The sequence below is a fragment of the Carassius carassius genome, chromosome 34 (genome assembly GCF_963082965.1).
Source record: "Carassius carassius chromosome 34, fCarCar2.1, whole genome shotgun sequence".
Lineage (NCBI taxonomy): Eukaryota > Metazoa > Chordata > Actinopteri > Cypriniformes > Cyprinidae > Carassius > Carassius carassius.
Window position 1 is genome coordinate 20,422,100 of NC_081788.1, and position 24,373 is coordinate 20,446,472.

A 24,373-nucleotide genomic window follows, 5' to 3' on the forward strand; every position below is an offset into this window, starting at 1 on the left:
AAGCAAAAACTGTTGCAAAATTATCATTCAAATGCTATTTTTCTTAATTGCATTAACACTCACAGTCAAGACACTTACGATTGCATTTTCATTCAATGTCCCGCAATGAATGTAGCAAAATTCAATGTGCACATTGAAAATGCATTCCGAGCCGATCACGTCTCCGCCCCCTCGAGCCATGTCAATCACTGCGTGAACAAGGCGGGGCTTGCAGAAGGTCAAGAGACTCAAAACTCAAGAAGAGGATTCAAGTGAGAGGACATGGACAAGACAGTTGGTCCCTGTATGTTTTGATCATTTCGGTTTATGGCTTCAATATTTCATTCGCACTTGTGGGCGGAGCTGAAACGCTGCTTTCATCTGATTGGTCGAATCGCTCCACCTTCAGCTCGATCTTTTCATTCTTTCAGACAGAATAAGAGTCAGTGCGAGTGCGGCACTGTAATGTCTGAAACCACCACTCACTGTTAATAGGCATAATATTTGAATCAGATGTAGCTGGGCACATAATTTGTGCTGCTGCGACCTGCAAATTATTTCTAGGTTGTAGTATTGTATGAATATTGTCCCACTGATAAATATAGTGCAAATAGTTCTGTCTCTTTGGATAAAAGTGAAGTGGAAATAAAAATCCATAATAGACTGAACAGTTCCATGTCTGTAACATTTACCACTCTCATCTTTTAAGTCATAAGGCACTAGGTATGTGTGTGGGACAGGGGCGGACTGGCCATCGGGAGCACCGGGACATTTCCCGGTGGCCTGACGGTCATTCTGGCCTGCCGACTGCCGCTGTGCAGTCGATCATTCTGACAAGCAGTAGGCTGGTATGCAACTGCGAATTAATTGACGGTCTAATGAATCTACGAATCAGGAGATCGCGGAGTGAAAATGACACCACCACATGACCAAACATCAGCGAAGCACTGCCTAATTGGCTATAGACAGGCTTTATCTTAGAAAATCGCGCAAAAAATGGAGCGTAAACGCAAAGGAGGAGCAGAGACAGAACGTATAAAAAGGAGAAAAGACCTGGCCACAGACGCAGCAAGTTGCTGCAAAATCCCAGCCATGTTCGCCAGTAAGGGAGCAGGTCGGTCAGAATTACATTTATATTTACCAGGGATGGGACGGTTCTCTGAAAAAAACGAACTGTTCAGTTCTCCACACACGGTTCGGCACGCGCTGAGACCGCTGTTCAAATTAAATCTGACAAAGCATCTGTAATATGGTTTACTATAAATAACACGTAAAACAAACAGGGTTCAAATAATATATGTTTCTGTTGATACATGCGCATTCTGGATTCCCAGACATTAAAACGGTGAAACAAACCGAACTGTGAAAAAGTTGAACTGTTCCACCCTAATGTTTACATAATCATTTGGCAGACGGACACTTTCATTCAAAGCGACTTACAATAGATAAAATCTATAAAAAAAAAAAAAAATATATATATATATATATATATTACAAATGTATATAATGATAGATGTTTTAAAAGAGAATCTTAATGTCAAACTAGCACACTGTTTTACATATGGGGATACAGTATTTTCTTAGTGCCAAAATTGACCAGAAATATATTTTCCATTTCTAGCCTACAATATGTAGCCTAGTGGACAATGCTTATTTATTTTGAAGGTGACGAAGGAAGCAACAGTAGCACTAGTGCTGCTAGTGCTCCTGTTGTTGAACAAGAGGGAGTGGACAGTTCAGCTTTTGAGTCAGAGCAGGAACCTTCAGGTAAAGTTTAAGCTATGAGCAAAACTTAACATGCTGGCTATACTATAAAATATGTGCTTTTATGATTTATAAGGTCATCAGTAGTAGGACTGTGATCATTGGGACATACAACTGATGGCTGCATAATTAATATAGATTATTGAAAGTGCTAATTTCATATTGCAGAGAAACTCAATGTGCACAATGTGAGTGAGAGAGAGGGGGATTAAGGGAAAGATGATAGAGACAGTGAATGCCTTGATTCTTCTTGATACTTCATTTGATTATTTTGCCCGTCCACAGTCTAAGGATTTTGATTTATTTTTTAAGTATAACCCAATTCAAACAACTGAAAGAGCCAAAGAGTTTAGCAGTCTGGTGGACACATGAATTGGGTGGTGGTGACTGCAGCAACAGAGGTGGCCTGGGGTGGAGTCAAATTGCCGGCCTGATTTACTGTCCCAGTCCCCCACTGGTGTGTGACATTAATAAATAATTGTGAAAATTAATGTAGTTACATTTCTTAAATTAGTAATTTTCTTTTTATTAAATACTAAATTGAATGATGTTTCTCTTTTAAGTCTTCTTTGTTGGGCTTGAGAAAGACAACATATATTTACCGTATTTTCCGGACTATAAGTCGAACTATAATACTTCTTTTCATAATTTGGCTGGTCCTGCGACTTACAGTCAGGTGTGACTTATTTATCAAAATTAATTTGACATATCTACAGCCTATAGCCGCGAGAGGGCGCTCTATGCTGCTCAGTGCTCCTGTAGTCTACACTGAAAACATAGAGCGCCCTCTCGCGGCTGTAGACGGTTATGTTTTTCTTGGTTCTGAATAAATGCGACTTAGTCCAGTGCGACTTATACATGTTTTTTTCCTCGTCATGACGTATTTTTGGACTGATGCAACTTATATTTATGTGCGACTTATAGTCCAAAAAATACGTGTAACATTATTATTATTATTTATTATGAGAGTAATTGACACAGACTAGAACTTTAATGTTTCACCAAATTCAGCTCAGATCTTCAGACTCGTCTGACTCGTGTTGCTGTATAACTGGCCAGACTTATTTAATTTTATTTCATAAATGTAACTATATTTATTTCCACTTCACTGTTATCCAAGGAGACAGAACTATTTGCACTGTTTTTACCAGTGGGACAATATTTATACAATACTATAACCTAGAAATAATTTAATGGGGTCTCTTGCAAGTCGCAGCAGCACAAATTATGTGCCCAGCTACATCTGATTCAAATATTATGCTAATTTACAGTGAGTGGTGGTTTCAGGCATTACCGTGCCGCACTGCCACTGACTCTTATTCTGTCTGAAAGAATGAAAAGACTGAGCTGAAGGTGGAGCGATTCGACCAATCAGATGAAAGCAGCGTTTCAGCTCCGCCCACAAGTGCGAATGAAATATTGAAGCCATAAACTGAAATGATCAAAACGTACATGGACCAACTGTCTTGTCCATGTCCTCTCACTTGAATCCTCTTCTTGAGATTTGAGTCTCTTGACCTTCTGCAAGCCCCGCCTTGTTCACGCAGTGATTGGCATGGCGGGAGGGGGCGGACACGTGATCGTCTTGGAATGCATTTTCAATGTGCACATTGAATTTTGCTACATTCATTGCGGGACAATGAATGAAAATGCAATCGTAAGTGTCTTGACTGTGAGTGTTAATGCAATTAAGAAAAATAGCATTTGAATGATAATTTTGCAACAGTTTTTGCTTGAACATGTTTTACATATCTAATCATTTCTGTAATACATTTTCATTTTAATTTTGCAACTTATAAAGCGTTAAAATTAGTATTAATTTTACATATTAAAACTAGTGTGAGAAATGGCAAATGAAAATTATGTAATTTAATTTTCATTTTCATTTTGCACCATACGTTGCACAAATGTATTGGAAAATGTTAATGTAAATACAGAAATGCATTGCCATTTTACATATTGCATTATCATTTTGCATATTACATTCCAAATTGAATATTGCTGCCCATGTGCTTTTCATACTCCCAGCATACTATCAGAAGCGAGAAACGCAGACATGCTTTACTTTTACGCACATTACACTTGGGCTGTTGAGACTAATATGTTAATAAGTAGTTTCCTGGATTGACAGGGCACCTCTGATTGTTGAGGTGAAGCTTTGTGCTCACTGCCCCCTACTGCCTGCAGCCTGCATACAGCTGTTCATTTCTCTTGCAGAATCTGCATTAGTACATCTCAAATCTCATGCGGTGGTTATTTAGCTCCAGTCTGATTTGTATGTGTTTGAAGGTCCAACAGGTTCAGCATGTGTACCAGTCCCAGGTGCAGTACGTGGAGGGGGGAGAGGCCGTCTACCCCAATGGCACAATGTAAGCACCTATCAGTCTTTTTTTTGTAATATGGATTTTTATCATTTCTGGCTGTGTGTTGTAATATCTAGTCTGAAGACTATATCAATATTGAAAACCCTAGCAGCTTTCTGTCTATTTTTGTGAATGTTCATGTCCACTGTGTAGTTAATTAGCTAATTAAATATGAATAAATTAGCTAATATTAATGCTTCAAAATTGTAAATAATATGGCCTCTTTAACTGGTCATGAAAGATGCCTGTTCAGTCCAGATCAAATCTAACTTCTGTTAAAGACTGTTGAAAATCAAAAGAAAATTAAAATTACATGAAACTAAACATTACTGTCTTTATCTCTTCCTTCAGTCGTACTGCATACTCGTACAACCCAGACTCCCAGCTGTACGGACAGGGTAGTGGAAGCACCTATTTCGACTCTCAAGCAGGTGGTACTCAGGTTACCACTGTCGTCTCCTCTGCTGGTGGAGTGCCCACTCACAGCATGGTGGGAATCGCCATGGACGTGGGCAGCAGTCAGATCATCTCCAGCGGCAGTGCCTACTTGATCCATGGTGGGATGGAGAGCGGCCGCCATCACACCTCTCACTCCTCACGCTCTTCATCCGCAATGGTATGGTTCGCTGTGCTGAAATCCTTCAAGACTGGTCCACTACTGACATGGAAGGGGCGTTTTTAGACTTGCATAGTCTAATAACACTGTTTTATTGTTTAGATGATGTGTAACAGGAATGTACTTTTCATGTCTTTTAACATAGAAAAAAACATTCAACCCATCCCTCAGTTTATAAAATCCAATGAAAATTGTGTTTACAATAATTACACTAGCTAAGAAAGTCTATGGGGCACTGCATTGCAGCAGAGTACATTTCTGGATCTCCTCTAGAATTGCTTCTTTCTTTTACAAATTGAAGGATGAGTCAAAATGACTTTCTGTGGAAATCCGCAATATGTCACAGATGATGTTGACAGAGCTCAACTTACAGTTCATTGCTTAAGACCAAAGTGTTTTGCTATTATGTGAATTTGTCAGACCGTAACGTCACAGATTTATCATGCAAACACATTTTTTCCCTTACCAATACTCAGGAGAGAAGAGATGACACACACTGTCATCAGAGTGCAGCTTTTTTCCAGTTTGCTAGTTTATGAGGTGGGCTGGAAGCAGGGACAGGGTTTAAGGAGGCGACTGCCTTGTTTTAGCAGTTTTCAAGCATCTTGAGTGGCCTCAGAAACAAAGCAAACCCTGGGGCTCATTACCATTTGGCAAAGGGCCCTCGGGAGCATTTTAAAGTCTTGGAAGGATGCCTGTTTTTTTTTTCTTTCTCCATGTCTCCCTCTTTCTCTTAATAAGTTTTCCCACTCCGCCAAAACTTTCTCCCTCTGCCTCTTTATCTTTCTCTTCTCCTTTAACCTTTTCCCCTCAATCTCTTTTCAGGCTTCTTTATTCTAACTTTTGAAATGTTTTTTTTTTTTTTTTTCATGCCCACTATGGAACAAATATCAATCCTGGTTAATGAATGCAATAGCAGAAACCTATATCCTCCTTTCAAGCTAATACCTGCAGAAAAACATGTTTATTAGAGTCAAATTTAATCTGCTTTTTTAGCATCACGTGTTAAATGTGACGGTGTGTTTGCAGGGGGCACAACCCCGCTAACTGTATGATTTCAGAAGTGGCTAGAGAGTTTGTCTCATGTGTTTGAGAGTCGCCTGACCTCACACCCTGTGTGTGCAGATCATTAGCATATATGAGGCCGAGACCAAGGCCGAGTGGTATAAGCCTCCGAGTTCCTCACATTTGCATGCTTTTTGTCCACCCATAATGAATGTGGCTGCAAACACTGACAGACTGTAATGGTAATGCTCAGAGTCTGGCCTCAGCTAACAGACTGATTTCCTTTTCTTTTTTCCCTCCCTCTTGCCCCCCCCAACATTCCACCTTCCCGTTTTATGTCTTGCATGCTCCTACTTTTCCTCAGCTTGAAGTGGCGATTGAAAACCTCCAAAAGTCAGAAGGGATTGCCCCTCACAAAAGCAGCCTGCTCAACAGCCATGTAAGTCAAACTGGGAAAAAACTATTGAAACTGGAACAAATCCTGAAAAAAAAGGCTTAGTTCATCCTGCCTGCCTCTTCACTTTGCTATTCAGTGCTGCTGTGAGCATGCTTTTTCCAGAACAGCCCCTCGCTCTGTGTATTTTGGGTCTCCTCAGACACCCTGCATTTACATGACACCACTGATTTAGTTAACATCCCAGGGATCACCATGTTTATTTATATGTGTGAGATCTATCCCTGAATATCAAAGACTCAAATTTATATCTACAGATTTTAGATGTTAACCTGAAATTGCCAGGGGAGTCATATCCATGTAGAAATAGTTGAAGCAGTTGGAGTCTGAAGTGGCTCTGTGCTCTTGAGAGCTGCGCATTTATTTATCTTGTTGTAGACTGGAGCTTAACTTAAGGCTATGAATATTTACACTTATACAAATATCCTTTTCTTGCGAGAGGCCTGAGATGAGACTGACATAACGCTGCTATCAGTGTGTTGCGCAAGAATTCTGCACACACCCCACCCCTTGCATTTTTACAAAACTTTTGACCAAATCTTATAATTCAGTCAGCTAATTTTTTTTTTTATTCCGTTTTGTCATTTAGTTCATTAGCTCATGTTGTTCCAGTGTTGTTATTTTTAACTGAAACTAAATTGATTTTGTTAATTGATATAAAGCTAAAATAAAATTCTTATTTTAATAATATTCTAAATATTACGGACATTCTATTAATATTCTGTGAATGTTCTAAATGAACATTAGAAATGTTGCTGAAATGACGATTACTATTAGTAAAATTACCATAAAACTGGAATAAGAATAAAAGAAGTATTTAAAAAACATAACATAAACACTATAAAAATAAAAATAAAGAAAAACACAATTCCATTTAAATAAAAACTTAAACTTGAATAATCAGAAATCAGAAAATCTAAAATTAAAAGCCAATTCAAAAATATGGATAAATACTGTTTTATGTATATAATGCTAAAACAACACTTCCTATCTTTTGTGACTTATTTTCTTCTGTAGAAAAGAAAATGAGAAATTTTGAATAATATACAATACATTAGCTTTGTGTGAGGAACATAAACTTTTATTTATTCACTAAAAATCTTGATCATATGAGGGTGTTGTCAGTTCATTATGAATATTCAGTATGAATGAAGAAGTGTTCAGTTATGTGTGGTTTTGTTTATGGTTTTATTTTGTGGGGGAAAACTGAAGAATTTAAGCTTGCTTGATTAGATAGGTTTTATTCATTGGCTGTGTGTGTACAGTTGCAGTGGCTGCTGGATAATTATGAGACGGCTGAGGGTGTGAGTCTGCCGCGGAGCTCTCTGTATAACCACTATCTGAGACACTGTCAGGAGCAAAAACTGGATCCGGTTAATGCTGCCTCTTTTGGCAAACTCATCCGATCTGTCTTCATGGGCCTTCGCACACGCCGACTTGGCACCAGGTCAGACTGCGCCCCAAATTATAGCTAATCTATAAACTACATTAAAGGGTTAGTTCACCCAGATAGCAAAATTATGTAATTGATAACTTACCCTCATGTTGTTCCAAACCCGTAAGTCCTCCGTTTATCTTTGGAACACAGTTTAAGATATTTTAGATTTAGTCCGAGAGCTCTCAGTCCCTCCATTGAAGCTGTGTGTACGGTATACTGTCCATGTCCAGAAAGGTAATAAAAACATCATCAAAGTAGTCCATGTGACATCAGAGGGTCAGTTAGAATATTTTGAAGCATCGAAAACACATTTTGGTCCAAAAATAGCAAAAACGACGACTTTATTCAGCATTGTCTTCTCTTCCGTGTCTGTTGTGTGAGAGAGTTCAAAACAAAGCAGTCTGGATATCCGGTTCGCGAACGAATCATTCAGTTCACCAAATCGAACTGAATCGTTTTAAACGGTTCGCATCTCTAATACACATTAATCCACAAATGACTTAAGCTGTTAACTTTTTTAATGTGGCTGACACTCCCTCTGAGTTCAAACAAACCAATATCCCGGAGTAATTCATGTACTCAGACAGTACACTGACTGAACTGCTGTGAAGAGAGAACTGAAGAAGAACACTGAGCTGAGCCAGATAACGAACAATAGACTGACTCGTTCACGAGTCAAGAACCGGTTGCGTCGGTTTTCGAATCACCAGTAGTTCTTTCGGACAGTTCGATTCAATAAACCGGTTGAAGAAAACGGTTCACCGGCTCTTTTGCGCTCGACGTAATGGCGTCATTTGCGATGATTGCCCTTGATTCAAGCCTCCGGTTTACCCGCGCTCATAACACTAGCACAGAATCAGTTCAGAATCAATCACCAAAAGAATCAGTTCAGTTAATGCGCTCTGTGTGTCAGTCTGCTTCACGCTGAATCACACATGCGCAGTATCATCAGCTCCTCGATTCTTCTTATCTGGCTCGGCTCGGTGTTCATCTTCAGTTCTCTCTTCACGGCAGTTCAGTCAGTGTACTGTTTGAGTGCATGCATTACTCCGGGATATTGGTTTGTTTGAAATCAGAGGGAGTGTCAGCCACATTAAAAAAGTTAACAGCTTAAGTCATTTGTGGATTAATGCGTATTAGAGATGCTAACCGTTTAAAACGATTCAGTTCGATTTGGTGAACTGAATGATTCGTTCGCGAACTGGATATCCAGACTACTTTGTTTTGAACTCTCTCACACAACAGACAGGGAAGAGAAAACAATGATGAATAAAGTCGGCGTTTTTGATATTTTTAGACCAAAATGTATTTTCGATGCTTCAAAAAATTCTAACTGACCCTCTGATGTCACATGGACTACTTTGATGATGTTTTTCTTACCTTTCTGAACATGGACAGTATACCGTACACACAGCTTCAATGGAGGGACTGAGAGCTCTCGGACTAAATCTAAAATATCTTAAACTGTGTTCCGAAGATAAACGGAGGACTTACGGGTTTGGAACAACATGAGGGTAAGTTACTAATTACATAATTTTGCTATCTGGGTGAACTAACCCTTTAACAGCTGATCCACTCTCAAAAGAAAAGCGCAATCCAGTCTCAAAACCACAGCAGCACAGAGAGGAACATTGAGTGGATTTACTGATGGACTGAAATAAATGACGTACAGTCTCGACCTGTGGTGTGTTGTTGCTGGAATAAAAAATGTGATGGCTTATTTTGTGTGTCTGTGTGTGTATGTGTTTGTCTCAGGGGGAACTCAAAATATCATTATTACGGTATTCGTCTGAAGCCGGATTCACCTCTTAACCGCTTGCAGGAGGACACGCAGTACATGGCAATGAGACAACAGCCTGTCCATCAGAAACAGAGGTGAAATAAGCATCCCCTCTCTCTCCTTCTCACTTGCATTCAATCTTTATCTCGTATGCCAGCCACTTCTTCCTTGCCATCCCGATCTGCATATGTTTGTGTGTGTGTGTGTGTGGGTGTGTTTGTGGCTCACTCAGTTGTTAAGACCCTGCTAGAAGTTTGTTTTTGCTTTGTTTTTTTCTTGATTTATTAAATCAGTATGTAATTGATTGCCACACTGGCTGAATAGATGGCCCAGTTTTCTCTCCATTCAGACTAGGGTTATTATAGTTCATTAAAACTATACTACTACTAATAATAATAAAAATAAGTAAAACTAAAAATAAAAAACCCTTTGTCACTTTTAAAATTCAGACTTATTTTAATTCAGTTAATTCAAGTCAGCATTTCTTGTTTTCATTTAAATGTGATATACTAAAATAACCAAAACTAAAAGTGATAGAGTGATGGATAGATAGAGAGAGAGAGAGAGAGATACTGAGTTGTTGTTCTTCTTTTGCAAACATCATGGTCACATCCAGGATGCCCTCAGATTTAAGTGTCAAAATTTTTTTTTTCTGTTTTTTTTTTTTTTTTAATGTATTTAGAAATGCACAGAACAGCTTCATCTTGGACACTGGCTCTGATGGACACCCTGATGGAAAATGCTTTTTTCAGTCCTCTTAGTCATATCCTACAATCCCCAGTTGTAAATTCTACATTTATTCCTCCTGTTGCTATTTCCTGTAACCAGGTTTAAGCCCTTTCACAAGATGGATGGGATGGGGGACAGTCTGAATAGCGGCTCCCTGCACCCGGCCAGCACCCCTGAGCAGAGCGTGGCGGCACAGAGCCAGCATCACCAGCAGTACATTGGTAAACTTTCTCCAAAAGATTTAAACAATTCGATTTTTAATTTACATGTATATCACAACAAAAACATCAAATGCACAACCAACTCTAAGTGTGCCTGCTATGTGTGTGTTTTTGGCAGATGTTTCTCACGTCCTGCCCTCCTTCCCTTCTCCTGATCTGGGCTCCTGTCCTCTGCCTGAGCCAATCAGCATAAGCGATGTGAAGAAACTACAGAGCAACTACAGGATTCACTGTGAGGTACTGCACACTGGTGTGGAATTATTATTATTTTTTTTTTAAGTCAAAGACAAAAGAAGTGTGATAATGAGTACTAAATCTGCATATTAGAATGATTTCTGAAGGATCATGTGACAGGAATAAATTACATTTTGAAATATTGTAAAATAGAACAATAGAATTATATTTATTGTAATAGTTATTTTGAGTTGTAAAATTAGATTTCTGCCCTGTGATCTCCCATAATAAAAATGTTTTGTTTCATCACACTCCAGAAAGGAAAGTAAATATTATAATCAATTCATAGTACTAATTTTAATTGCACCATCCTCTTTCTCAAATTTTACTTTCAGTTTCAGTGTGTTTTAATGGAAGAATAAATGGCCCTTCATTTGTGCTTGCAACAGTTCAGCAGCAGACAATGAAGAACTGTGCGAAAAGAAAAATCCCTCTCTCTGCTGTTGATGGCCTCATTCTTAGTATTCCACCCCCCTCTCGTACTTTTTGCTGACGGAGTTTCTAGTTTGACATGTTCTTGAGTTTTACTTTCAGAATGCGGCTGGTCTCATTACAGTCGGAGTGTAGCACTGCTCTCAGTGTTTTGACACATGGACTCAACCCATCTTCATTTAATAGCTCTCACTTTTAATGTCATTTCTGCCATGTTAGAGCTCTTATTTTCTTTCTCCATCTCTCTTTCTGTCCCTCCCTGTCCACTGCTCAACTTTTTGTTCCTGGGCTTCTTTCATTCCTCAGACTAGAAGTTTTCAGTCTTCCCAATTAACCTTTTATCCAGCAGGATCTTTACCGTCCAGCTAGGGGTTTTTGTGTGTTCCTCGCTCCTGACAAATAAGCTTATTTGTTACTGGTAAAACATAAAAGGAAAGAGTGTAATTTCTGCCACATAAATCATGAACTCATGAAGTTTCTGTATTCTGTATGCTTCATTTCTTCTCTTGAAACTTTGTTCAGCACAACACAATCACAGGCAAACAGAACATATTTTATGTTTAATACACATTTACAGTATGTGCAGTGAGATTTTGAACCAGTGAGATTTCATGGTTAGGGTGGAAACAATTAGTTGACATTATCGGCAATAAATAATTGTTTATAAATATTTTTGTTTTAAATAGTTGTTTGATCTCACATGACCTAATGTAAGAGCCTGTAATAATGCAACGCGAGACTGTAATTCAGCTTTCTCTAAATTCTAGTTTAAATGAATATGTAATTATGTGCTGTGCGCTTTCCTCTCAACAACGAAATAGATGCACAACAAAAATGACCGAGTTGAGAAAACAGCGATTAAGAAAGCATCTGATCATAGCGAGGTGCATGAGTTTGCACCAGCTCTTCCAGTCACATCACGTTTATTTATACAAAGCTTTATACAATAGATTGATTTATAGCACACAGCTTTACAGTATTAAACAAGAAAAAAAGTCTCACAATGTCAGTCTCGCATTCAGTTCGAATTCTAACTTGATTTTCTTCTGTAAAGCAGCTGTCTAGTGTGGAGCTAGCGAATGATTCAAAGTTCCCATATGCAATACACTTTAAAAATCATCAACTTGTCCTCTAGAAGCAGGACTGTAATGATTTCCCCTCTTTCGACTAAGGTAAGAAAGCTTGTTTGTCCGGGAAAGATAATTTTCTCTTTTTGTTTTGGAGTGCTGTGTTTGAACTGTTGCCAGGGCAACGGTAAACAAGGTTGCCATGGTGACCTGGCTGAGGAAGCCAAAACATAGCATGTGACCGGTGAGAGGAGGATGAGTGGGGGGGCTGTGTAACTGGATACAAGAGTGTGTCCTCATCGAGTGTGAATCACTGAGACAAACACCATCTGAACTCACCACACTCTCACTTCTGCTCTTCAATGAAGCTCCAGCACTTACTTTTGTTTCTGCGTGTCACAGTTTGCTAAAATACCATGCTCACCACGCAGATTGAACTTCCTTTTTTGGACATAAAACCAAATATAAGATGTAGTTTATGCATGAGGACTGTGTTGTGTAACAATTAAACTGTTTATATAAGAAGGTGGATTGCCTTTAAGATGGGTGCTTCTGATTAAGTACTGGCTGTTTTCATCATTTAAACTGTGAGAGGGGCGGTGATGTCGTGAGTGGGCCGTACTTGAGATCATCTAGAAAGACACTCGTAATGAAGGAGCACACTCATCTCACTAATGTTCTCATAACTTATATAGGAGCTTCTCAAGATAGAAACTATAAAACATACAAGAAACTGACAGAGAAGCTGACATCACACATCAGTGTTTTTATTCTGACATTATTTGTTTTGCGAGGTATTCTAGTGGTATGTGATGTCAGACATGCATTTGAAGTATCTCGAGGATCCGGTTTCCTGATTGAATGTTTTTATGCATGGAAGTATGTTCAAATTTTGTATTTAAACCTGATTTCTTTCCATCAGGCTACTCTGGACGTAGTGATGAACTTGCAGTTCCATCTCATAGAGAAGCTGTGGCAGACGTTTTGGTATTCAACAGCGCCATCTTGTGACGGAGCCACTACAATTCCTAACAGGTGCCTTCATACTTCACGTTTTGTCTATAGATGTCTTATAAATGTATTTTAAATGTCTATACTTTAATAATGATAATCTATTATTTTAATAGATTGATTGGAAAAATGGAACACGTTTGTGTATTTTTATTTGTAATTAAATAAAGTAAGTGTCGCTGTTTATGTACATTTGAGACTCCGATCTCTCTGGATTGCTGTCTGAATAAATTTATGTGTTTGTGTATTGTGCAGTGAAGAGGATGTGGAGGACATCAGAGCATTCCCCAGAGAGAAGCTGATCGCTCTGTGTAAATATGAACCAATCAAGCAGTGGATGAGGAGCTGTGATCACATCCTGTATCAGGCACTGGTAGAGATCCTCATCCCTGATGTACTGCGGCCTGTTCCCAGTTAGTATTTATTCTTATACACACACTTACTGTGACCTGTTCCTGGGTCAGTGTTGCTGCTGGACTGTAAGCAGAATGTTTGTTTGCATGACTGATGGGAAATGTGATCGTGCAGGCACCCTCACTCAAGCTATCAGAAACTTCGCAAAGAGTCTGGAGGGGTGGCTGACCTCAGCCATGAGTGACTTCCCTCAGGAGATTGTCCGCACTAAGGTATGTGTGCGTTGCTGAAAGGATACAATCTGCCGAAAAGAGTTCTCCAAATCAGACACAATTCTAAGAAAGCAGAAGTTCTAAACCCCCCCCAAAAATTCTGAAAAAATTGAAAAGAATGAAAAATTTATATTTTTCTCAATATCTTGTTTTTGTGAAAGAAATTCGAAATTCTATTTTTAAATGCATTTCCAAAATTCTATTTTAATTATATTCCATACGTGCTTTTTTTTCAAATGTGAATTAAGCAGTACGGTAAAAACTGTTGTTAAAATCTATTAAAAAAATTACTTTCATTCCTGTGATGGCAGGGCTGAATCTTCCGTGTCATATGATCCTTCAGAAATTATTCTACCATGCTAAATGGATAATAATAAGAAATGTTACTTGATCACAAATGTTGAAACAGTGGAAGCTGTGCTGTTTTTTTTTTCTTTAGGATTCTTTTGATTTTATAGAAAATTCAAAAGCACTGCTTTTTTTGTAACGGACCTCTTGTTACGCTATGTCTTTACTATCACTTTTGATCAAATGCATCTTTGCAAAAATAAAAACAAATAATTTCTTCCAAACTTTTGAATGGTAGTGTATATTACATATGCTGTTAGGTTAACGTGTATGCTTGTGGATTATGCTTCTGACAATATGAAAGTGTGACAATATGAAAGTGTATGTTTAAGTGTAACCTTGGTGACTCTTACCATACAGGATGTAAGGATTAGATATGTTCGTGTGTTAATGCTCATAATATTTGTCATCTGCTCAGGCTGCAGTAGTGAGTGCATTTGCACAGACCTTGCGCCGCTACACATCCCTGAATCACCTGGCCCAGGCAGCGCGGGCCGTCCTGCAGAACACGTCCCAGATCAACCAGATGCTCAGCGACCTCAACAGAGTGGACTTTGCTAACGTGCAGGTCTCTCTTTCTCTCTCCACTTTGACCTCCTGTCTCAGGTTCATGGATGTAAAGTGTAAGGTGTGTGTGCTGCTCAGCTCACTCTGCGTGTGTGTGTTTGTCACAGGAGCAGGCGTCCTGGGTGTGCCAGTGTGACGAGAGTGTCGTCCAGCGTTTGGAGCAAGACTTTAAGGTGACCCTCCAGCAGCAGAGCTCTCTGGATCAGTGGGCCGTCTGGCTGGATAACGTTGTCAACCAAGTGCTGAAACCCTATGAGGGCAGTACTAGCTTCCCCCGCGCCGCACGCCAGTTCCTGCTCAAGTGGTCCTTCTACAGGTATAAGGCTCTTTAGAATAATGCGGAATTTCCATTGCATTTATTTCAGTTCAGTTTCATTAGGCCTCTTAACTGATCTTCTGAAGAGATCTGTCTTCTGTTAATGTGGTTGTGGTTTTGTTGTGCTGGTTTGTAATGAAACTCTCTGTTGCCCTGGTTTCAGCTCCATGGTGATCAGAGATCTGACTCTGCGCTCGGCTGCCAGCTTCGGCTCCTTCCACCTCATCCGTCTGCTTTATGATGAATACATGTTCTATTTGGTAGAGCACCGTGTTGCCATGGCAACCGGAGAAACGCCCATCGCGGTCATGGGGGAGGTGAGGAGATCTGACTGCTTTTACAGTTTCATGTTTCAGACCTTCACACATGAATCTGACGCTTCACGCTCGGGTTTTGAAAATAAAATATTGCGGGCCTGAAAAGTGTGTTTTCAGGGACTTTATTTAAATAATATCCAAGAGCATATATACACGTGTCAGCAGCGTGTTTTTCTGAAATGTCCCGCTCAAATTATGTATTGTGTTTAATAGCATGGTGTCGAAGTTACATTTCAGACTTTTTTGGGATAAAATGACTAAATACTTTTGCTGAGGCTAATTTCTCAGCTAGCATTTAACATAATACTAAATGCAAGAGAATTACATATTTACAATAGATATTTTCACTATATACATACAGTGATTAAAATAATAATTATATTTATTATTGTCTATCTATCCATCCATCAGTCTCTATAATGAATCTTAATAAGTATACATAATAAATTATAATCATTAATAATACCTAACATAAATAATAATAATTATAAATATTATATCCACCCATCCCAATAATGATAAAAAATATATATATATATATATATATATATATATATTACTCTATATATAATTAATAATTATTGTATTACCTTACACTTTTTTCTTCCTGGTTATGAGGTACACTAACTTTTGATTTGTGTAAACATGAATAATTTTCAAAAAAAAAATAAAAATTATTGAACATTTTTTCAATTTCTGTTTAGATCATCATTTATACTAAATAGCTTCTAAAATGGAATTAAATATGAAAATCCAACATGAAAATATGAGGTCTGGTTTTTAATTTTTAATGTCGTCTTGACATTTTCAGTTCAGTGACCTCAGCTCCATGATGCCGTCACTTATGGAGAAAGGTAAGGATTTTGATGCCAACCCAAACTTACGTTTCTGTCTCATTTTGAACGTTCCTTTGCTCTGTATCCAACCTCCCTCTCTTTTCCTCTCCCAGAGGCCTCGTTCTCAGACGATCTGGCCAGTGATGGAGACATGTCGAGGACGAGCGAGAGGAGCATGAGCGAGCCGGCGGTGAAGAGAGAGCGAATCGAGATCAGTCCCTCCCTGCAGGAGATCTAAGAGCAGTGTCAGCCTCACCCCAGACCACCGCAGACCCAGCAGGACCACCTCGAAAGGCTGACGTGGCAAAGATAACTCATCTGTGAGGTTGTTCTTTATCTTGAGGGTACGTAGGTCTGATTAGGGTCAGTGTGTGTCTCTCTCTCTCGCCTTTAGGTTTTCCACGACTGTGAAACAAGAACGTGCCGGTTTTGCGATTATGGTTTTTTTTCATGTGCCATAGTCTTCTTTCAGTGCCTTAGATGAGAAAAGAAACACTAGAACAGAACTGTCTTTTTCTTTGATTTCTCTCGTTCTGTCGTTCTCTCTGCTGTGCCTCTAACCACAGAATGAATGTATCGTCTCAGAACCTCAGATGTCTAAAGCACCTTTTAAAGACGGTCACATTTTTAGACTTTCTGCCACGGCCGTTTCTTCGCGGTTCCTCAGGCGTAGATGCAACCTGCTGACCCCAGAGCTGCCCGTTCAGCTGCACCGCAGCGTCGACCCGAACCTGACGCACATGCAAAGCCTTTTCAATGCCGAAATGGAGGGAGAACCGTTTTGTAGATAAACCCCGGCCATAAGAGATGTCTAGTCTATACCTCAACAGTTTTTAGTTCTAACGAATTAATGTCTAACTTTTATTACATTTGATAAAAATCACTATAAAAGAGATTATTTGACCTGGTTTGGTCTGATCGGTTGCTCTGAAAGCGCCCCGTTCTCGTTCGAAAGCTTCGGGATGTACATACACCTACTGTGTTGATGGATATTGTTCTGTTTTAGATGAACCCAAACAGAGCAGGTCCTATGAAAACTGGTATGTGACACTTTTTGGTCTAGTTTTATAGTTCTTTGATGAATTCTTAGTTGTTAAAAAGAGCCTAGTTGATATATTGAACGTACCTGTGTGTGAGGCCTTCTGAAGTAACTGGAACTGGTTTTTTTTTTATAATTGATTAAAATAACTTCCTATATATATTTAAGTAGATATTGTGTAAATGTAATAGCAAAAAAAAAAAAAAAAAGGAAAAGCTACATTGCTAAAAGCTTTTTTTAGAAGATGTAGAAAAGCCAAAATAGACATATAACAGAATATGCAGATTCTTACAGATACGTCTCATCACCTGGTGCTGTACATCTGATGTTTTAGTTTTCACGCTTGTAATGGAAACCGTGTGCCCACTTGGCTGACGTAAAGCTGGAAATATTTTCAGGAGATATGTCATTTTCAGGATATGTTCGTAATTGTTTTTGATGATGTTGTGCTGAACCCGGTTGGGATCTTTACTGGTGCCTGGTAGCGGCCCGTAATGGGCACCCTACATGTCCCTCTCTGCTATTTACAAAGATAAACTTCATTTCTACTAGCTTTGTGTTTGTTTCTGAGAAGTGATTGGCAGATGTTTTCTCACTCTGTACTTTAACCCTGTCATGGTTCTTTGCCTGTTGTGTGCTTTTGGGAAGGGAATTTGCTCAGTGTATTTTAAAAAAAAACAAATTTTTAATGCTGTTTTAAAGCTTCTGGCTAAGGATTATTTTTATGGAGGTAAATGCAATTCTTCTCACTATATGAAACCTTATTTTTGTGTCTTTAAAAAAATCTTTTATCAAATAAAGCCTCAACTGCTTAGTTTGACTGTATTTTGTACTGGTAAAAAGTGTAATAAATTTGTGAAAACCACTTTTGTCTCTGATGCTTGCTGTGTTATAATTGACACAAATAGACATATTTTTCATATTAAACCTTTCTTGAATATTCAACATACCGGTACATACATTCTGTAAATATCAGAACTTTATATCCATTGTTCATCTTCATACTTACTCATTCACAAATTTGCACTAAAAATGAAAAGTATACATCCAGTTCTTCAAACTTGATACAGATAAAAGTAGAGGCTGATTGTGGTCCCTAATTCCAGTGCATTCTTGTCCTAGAGCAATGCATCATGGGTATTAGTGGTTTCCCACACATCACACTGTATATACAACATGGTGAAAAAGTTCCAGCAGCCCAGGGGGGTTAAAAAGTGCAAACTTTGTGCCTCTGTGGAAATGAAGCAGTCACCATCACCGCTCACAAAGAACAGCCAGCCATGTATTTTCCTGGAAAACAATTCAGATGATATCAGATCTGTGAGTGACATCATGCTGTTATCATTATGACTGTCTTGAGTTGAGTTGCTATTTCAAGAAAACAGCAAAAATAGAACAATTTTTAAATCATACCATTCATTGATCATACATCATAACATTAATATTTGACTATAGTTATTATAGTTGACTAAAACCAAAATCATTAAAAAAAATAGTTGCTCGAAATAAAATAAATGTTAAAACGCTAAAATGTAATACATGTATTATGTTGATACCAGCTGAAATGTGTGTGTGTGTGTGTGTGTGTGTGTGTGTGTGTGGGGGGGGGGTTGGGGCATGTTTTTGTGACATTTCAGGACACAACTCTCTATAATGACATGGGTAAGACACAGGTATTACAAGGAGAGGGTGATTTATGAGGACATAACCCATGTCCCCATTTTTCAAAACGCTAATAAACCATACAGAATAAGTTTTTTGAGAAAGTAAAAATGCACAAAGTTTCCTGTGAGGGTTAGGGTTAGGTGTAGGGTTGGTGAAGGGCGATAGAATATACAGTTTGTACAGTATAAAAACCATTACGCCTATGGGATGAACCCACTTTTCACAAAAACAAATGTGTTTGTTTGTGTGTGTGTGTATATATGTACACATACCGGTATTTATATATATATATATATATATATATATATATATATATACACACATACATATATGTATGTATATGTATATATACAAAAATAAGGTTTCATATGTGTACATATACATATATACACACACACACACACATACACACACACACACACACACACACACATTTCATCTAGTAGCAACATTACTTATTTTAATTTAACTAGTTTAAAGGGATAGTTCACCCAAAAATCTAAATTATGTCATTAATAACTCACCCTCATGTTGTTCCAAACCCGTAAGAGGGACTGAGAGCTCTCGGACTAAATCTAAATTATCTTAAACTGTGTTTCGAAGATGAACGGAGGTTGCACAATGGTAACACTAACATGGACAAACAAAACAACAAACTCAAATGCAGGAGGGACTGAAGCTATATATTTACTAGAAAATCATATAGACTTTTTTTTAATTAGACCAGCAAGCAACCATCTGGAGGACATCCTAGCAACCAACGGTAACAAAATATCCGACAGAATAAAGAATTCACCTGTGGCAAACCTCTTCTTCACCAGGGACATGCGGTAGCGGCTGCCCACCAGCTCCACGTCCAGGCCTGCGAGAGAAGCCCCCGATCCCACAAACTGCACAGCCAGGCTCGGGGGAGGACCGCGGGGCACCTCCAGGCACTGCCAGCTGGCACACAACGTGCCAGACCCTGAGACCCAGAAACACACACACATTCACAGAGTCAGCAGCTGCTCACGGGTCACCTCACATATGTGCAAGAGCCTTCTGAGATAAAAGAGCATCTTAGAAGATCCTAATGGTGCCCATATTCTCTGTATACAGCACTCCCATGATGCTCTGTCAGATCATGTATTCATAAGTTTGTTTCTTGGCCTCTTGCTCCGAGCAGCCTTTCTTCCTCCCACTTCCACTGAAAACATTGTGTCATTACAGTGATCTAAACTCAGACGTACCAACGCTAAACTATATATAGTGCAATGCTTTTTTCTCTCTCTCTGAAGAAAATCAATATTTGTTAGATATTCTTTAGCTCTTCCATTTTCTATCAGTTGTTTGAAAAGTTCTAAAATGAAACTTTTAAAATGAAAAATCTGTCATTATTTACTCTAAAATCAGATTACAACTCTGTATGCTGCAAAAGAAATTAAATAAGGCACAGGTTGGACTTCATGACAAAAGAAGAAGGTGTTTGTTGTTATAGATTAACAACAAAACGTTCATTATTTGTCTTCGGAGTGGGTTTAAATGAACTATATAGAAATATAAAAAAACAAGACTAATAAAAATGACAAGCAGATAAAATGTCAAACTTATATCAATATTAATAAATACTATATGAGTATATACACAATCATAATACATCAGACTGCTTAGTATACAGTGCATAAGCTATATAGAGCATGTTTCTTTTGTCCTCTTTAGAGCTTGGCAGTCATTGGTTACTATTAACAGAATGACATGAAAATTCTCCTTTTGTGGAAAAATCATGCAATTCATAATTGGAATGAAGTGAGGGTGGGAACACAATTTTCTTCCCTTAAACATGAATCATAAATAAGTGATAAAAAGAAAGGTGAGGATGAACAGTGGGTGGCAGCAGTGACCTTTGCTGTGATTTGTCGGAGAAAGGTCGGACAATTTCCACAGAAGTCGTCTTTCCTCTGCGTTCCTGTGAAACAAACATACAAAGTTTCTCTTCGTCTATAATATATTCATTTTTATTTTCTCTTTTGTTTCCATGTCTAAAAAGCAACCACCTAAACGTCATTTTTTTCCCTCTGAAACTCCCGATACTGTATTATTAATGTAAGTCGGTGACACACTGGTTCTCACCAGGATGCGGGCGGCTGGCACTGCAGGTCGGTGGCCATGTGATCGAGGGGCAGCAGCACTTGTACAGAGGTCAGCTTGGTGGCGGGGGCGGTAGCGGGACAGCAGTGGTAGTCCAGAGACACACGGGTCACTGTTCCACTGCGCTGACACTCTGCGGACAACAGCAGGGGTGCACGACCCGGATCCTGAGACGACGCCTAGGGCAGAGTTCATTCAAAAAAGCCCAGATTAACATTTCAAACAGTTGAATTTTTTTCTTATTTCTATTTCAGCCTTAAAAGGAATATTCTGAGCTCCATGCAAGTTAAGTTCAGTCGACAGAATTTGTTGCATAAAGTTGATTAACACAAAAAATGTTGACCTTCTTATTTTCTTTCCAAACTGAAATCAAGTTTACTGTGACGCACTAATTGTGAGGGGATTTAAAAGCAGAAATGTGAAACTTGTAATTTTATACAAGCACTTACACTGTTTATATAATTTTATACAATGTAATAATTTAATACAAGTACTTTTACTTCAGGGTTGGTAAATAAATTTTAATCTCACCATATATGATCAAAATACAATAAAACAGCAATTTGTTTCACAAATAAAAAAAAAATATATATTTTTAAATGTTCTCGTGATGTAAAGCTGGACTTTCAGCATCATTACTCTAGTCTTCAGTGTCACATGATCCTTCAGAAATCTTTCTAATATGCCCATTCACTGCTCAAGAAATATTTTGAAAACAGTTGTACTGCTTAATGTTTTTGTGGAAACCATGATACGTTTCTTGGATGAGTCTTTGTCACTATTAGTATTAATCTATTACGTAGCATTAATTAATTTCTTTTTACTAATCTAAACCCACTCTTCGGAATGGCAGAGTACATGAATTGTTCTGTTAAAACATCTATATTATTTCAGCTGTAAAGCTGTTTAAATAATCACTTTAGGGTTTATGGCATCACAGCAACTAAAACAATTAAGCTTAACTTGGACCGAATGTGGAATATTCTTTTAGGTATTAATCAAGAGATTGAATTACTCATTGGTTTTGTGTTTTTTGACTGACCTGGTATTTTAGCAGAGCCACATTGTAATAGGAGGCCTGTGGGTTGAGCTCTGCCTCTCTCTGCAGGTGGAGCGTCAAGGCCGGCATGTTGAACCAGAAATCCTTGGTGTCCAGGTCACTCTGTGATGGGTCGCTGCAGGTGCAAAGAGAACTTGTATTAATCCCAGTCCGGGTCAGTTTTAGTGTTTAAGGGCGTCATACCTGTAGAGTAACTTCTTGTTGGGTAAGAATTGGTCCACTCGAGAGATCTTCACCAATCTGAAGCTTAATACTGGTGTGTTGGGGTTGGCGGTGAAAATGCGGATGATGCCAGCAGGAAAGGACATAGTGAGGTCACCGGTGATCTTAACCAGACAGCTGAAAACCCAAAACACACAAGAGGTTGGACAGCAAATCACTTTAAGTTGGAGCTACAGTGTGATAAAAGTTTTGTCCTCCAGATGGGGTGAAAGACGCTCAGACGGACCAGTTGTGCTCTCCTCCTTTAAAGTAGGCGTTGATGTACTCAGTGATTGCTGCAGCTACAGGCCAAGACTCCTGAATGCTCAGAGAAATGGGACTGGGCCCTCGAGACAAACCTGCAGGATCACAATTCAACATAATGTTTAGAAATGTCCACAAACATTTCAAAAAATGATTTTCAACAGAACATAAAACTGCTGATTAAGGCAAACTCAAGTGGCTTAATGAACTTGTGACATTTAATTTCATAACTTGTCGGTTCTGGGATTATGCGGAATGGTGGATATATAAATTAATCAGCAATTGAACACTTTCCTCTATATTTGATACATGCCAAAATCATGACAAAATCAGTCAAGGCAAGACAGTGATGAGGACATTTCCTGACAGTCCCCTCCATATATGTGCATATGTCTATATTAGATTAGCATAATAAAATTACAGCAAAGCTCCTGAGGCTGTTTCTCAGTGTAATATATGATCAAGTTCTGTGGTAATGTGGGTGTTTAGGGAAATAGAGGTGCCTCGGGTCACCTCGGGCTGGGCTGGGAACACGGTTCTGCACCCCCCATTCGCTGGGACTGGAGGAGGATGAAGAGGTGAGGGGAGGACTGGGCTCAGGCAACGGAGACGAGCACAGGGACCTAGACTGAGACACACCACAGAAAAAGGACCAAAATCTAATTCTGAACTGGATTTACGGTACTTTCTGCAGTGTGCTACAGTGTACAATGCTAAACTAAAATCTCAGATGGTGGAAAAAACATGAAGACCAGATATTTAAATGAAAATTATACACTTTCCCTTATACATACATTTTAAACTAATACAACATTGATTTTATTTTATTTGGGGGGAGGGGGGTTAATGTCCATGTTATCTGTTCACTTTCTATTTTCAAATTTTTTTCTCCTTTCTACTTTGTGTGGATTGAAAACAAATATTGTCCTGTAATATTATTAGTTACCTTACAGTATAAAGCAATTAAAAGCTTGAAGTGGAATCTATGGTGTTAAGTGGTGTTCATTTAGAGCTGAAGTCAAGGGAGCAATTTGAATGACCACATGAGAGAAACTGCATCTCATAAAACCAGAGAAGAATGAAAGAGGCTGCAGCAGAGCCCGATTAAGGGAGTTGTTTATATGGTTTTAAAGAAGCTCAAGTGTGCTGGTTAGATAGTTGGTGTAATAAAGGTCTGTGGAACATTTACCTGCTCACAGCCACTGAGTCTGCCTGAGGAGCGCTTGGGCCGAACCGACCGAGGGGGAGCCAGTGCAAGACGCTCAGTGCTGTCCTGCCTGAAACCATGCTGGGATACTGAGAGAGAGAGAGAGAAAGAGAGAGACAAGAGGAAAAATAAAGAACTCAAATATGAACATTTTGTCATCATTTCTTGACCCTTATGTCATTCCAAACACATTTTACTTTATTCCATGGAACAAAACAATTTGAACAATATCTTGGCAACTTTTTTCAATATAATAAATGTGGAAGAGCACCATAAAAGTGGTCTTATATGACTTGTAGGCTATTTTCCAAGACTTTAAAAATGCTCTGAAAATCTTGACATTTGCCTGATTTATGAGAAAAGCAGAAATGTCTGATTCATAAACACTTGTACTTCTGAGATGGAAACAAATCATTTAATTGCTCTGAATGATTTGTCCATGCATCAAATGGATCTAGCTTATGGATACATTTGTGCGTGTGTTTACTCTATTTTGAGTAAGATATTTATTATTTACCTTTTTGAAGCTTCTTTTTGAAAATAGTTTCGCTTGAAAGATGTGCTAGTGCTGCATTTCTTTACAGTGAATGCCATTTTTTAAGTGAGGGTTACTTGTCTTTACATATTTTAGGTCCATTGTGTATTGGCATTATATCATGCACTCTGCTCTCTAAATATCAGTATCTGCATCGGCCATTAAAACAGCT

General features: G+C 38.6%; 2 protein-coding genes across 11 annotated transcripts in view; one reads left to right on the forward strand and one right to left on the reverse strand.

Moving 5' to 3' along the window:
• LOC132114691 (DNA-binding protein RFX2) overlaps positions 1–17,260 on the forward strand; it is a 41,453-nt gene extending 24,193 nt beyond the window's left edge. For 6 of the 7 annotated variants that reach the window (XM_059522955.1, XM_059522959.1, XM_059522954.1 and 3 more), the window contains 15 exons: positions 4,033–4,112; positions 4,458–4,722; positions 6,092–6,166; positions 7,447–7,628; positions 9,375–9,494; positions 10,228–10,349; positions 10,468–10,586; positions 13,005–13,117; positions 13,349–13,506; positions 13,622–13,719; positions 14,486–14,635; positions 14,742–14,950; positions 15,114–15,267; positions 16,079–16,121; positions 16,217–17,260. In XM_059522955.1, the coding sequence (XP_059378938.1) occupies positions 4,033–4,112; positions 4,458–4,722; positions 6,092–6,166; positions 7,447–7,628; positions 9,375–9,494; positions 10,228–10,349; positions 10,468–10,586; positions 13,005–13,117; positions 13,349–13,506; positions 13,622–13,719; positions 14,486–14,635; positions 14,742–14,950; positions 15,114–15,267; positions 16,079–16,121; positions 16,217–16,341 (2,013 nt within the window). In that variant the 3' untranslated portion in view covers positions 16,342–17,260. The remainder of the gene's footprint in view (positions 1–4,032; positions 4,113–4,457; positions 4,723–6,091; positions 6,167–7,446; positions 7,629–9,374; positions 9,495–10,227; positions 10,350–10,467; positions 10,587–13,004; positions 13,118–13,348; positions 13,507–13,621; positions 13,720–14,485; positions 14,636–14,741; positions 14,951–15,113; positions 15,268–16,078; positions 16,122–16,216) is intronic. The other variant, XM_059522957.1, reaches the window with a different exon arrangement.
• Positions 17,261–18,169: 909 nt separating this feature from the next.
• Positions 18,170–24,373, reverse strand: part of LOC132114692 (F-BAR domain only protein 1-like) — a 41,767-nt gene continuing 35,563 nt past the window's right edge. For all 4 annotated transcript variants that reach the window (XM_059522964.1, XM_059522963.1, XM_059522962.1 and 1 more), the window contains 9 exons: positions 23,649–23,755; positions 22,973–23,087; positions 22,443–22,554; positions 22,178–22,333; positions 21,977–22,109; positions 20,917–21,113; positions 20,688–20,752; positions 19,604–19,771; positions 18,170–18,432 (listed from right to left, as the gene is read on the reverse strand). In XM_059522964.1, the coding sequence (XP_059378947.1) occupies positions 18,404–18,432; positions 19,604–19,771; positions 20,688–20,752; positions 20,917–21,113; positions 21,977–22,109; positions 22,178–22,333; positions 22,443–22,554; positions 22,973–23,087; positions 23,649–23,755 (1,082 nt within the window). In that variant the 3' untranslated portion in view covers positions 18,170–18,403. The remainder of the gene's footprint in view (positions 18,433–19,603; positions 19,772–20,687; positions 20,753–20,916; positions 21,114–21,976; positions 22,110–22,177; positions 22,334–22,442; positions 22,555–22,972; positions 23,088–23,648; positions 23,756–24,373) is intronic.